General features: G+C 63.6%; 1 protein-coding gene across 1 annotated transcript in view; it reads right to left on the bottom strand.

Moving 5' to 3' along the window:
* The window catches only part of PAM16 (presequence translocase-associated motor 16 homolog (S. cerevisiae)), a gene marked incomplete at both ends in the record, with an annotated part of 535 nt that extends 365 nt beyond the window's left edge, over nucleotides 1-170 (bottom strand). Inside the window, one exon of the mRNA XM_009871633.1 lies at nucleotides 31-170. Within this exon, the coding sequence (XP_009869935.1) occupies nucleotides 31-170 (140 nt within the window). The remainder of the gene's footprint in view (nucleotides 1-30) is intronic.
* Nucleotides 171-220: the final 50 nt, after the last annotated feature.

Genomic DNA, 220 nt, shown 5'->3' with positions numbered 1-220 from the left:
CCCCCCCCCTGACTCCAAGGGAGCCTCTACCTTCTGGATCTCCTCTGGGTTGAGGTTCGAGACGTTGAGGATCTGCTGAGCCTCCTGGAGGCTGATGCCGATGATCCTGGAGGCGGCAGCAGACTGGGGCCTCTCTGAGCGACTTCGTGCATCTGCTGCTGCTCGACTTGCTGCTCAGAGACACCGAAGGCGTGAGTCTCCCCCCGTGCTGCCTCCCCGG

The sequence above is a fragment of the Apaloderma vittatum genome, unplaced genomic scaffold (assembly GCF_000703405.1).
Source record: "Apaloderma vittatum isolate BGI_N311 unplaced genomic scaffold, ASM70340v1 scaffold30980, whole genome shotgun sequence".
Taxonomy (NCBI): Eukaryota; Metazoa; Chordata; class Aves; order Trogoniformes; family Trogonidae; genus Apaloderma; species Apaloderma vittatum.
The sequence above is the reverse complement of the archived record's forward strand: the minus strand, read 5'-3'. Positions and strand labels throughout refer to the sequence as shown.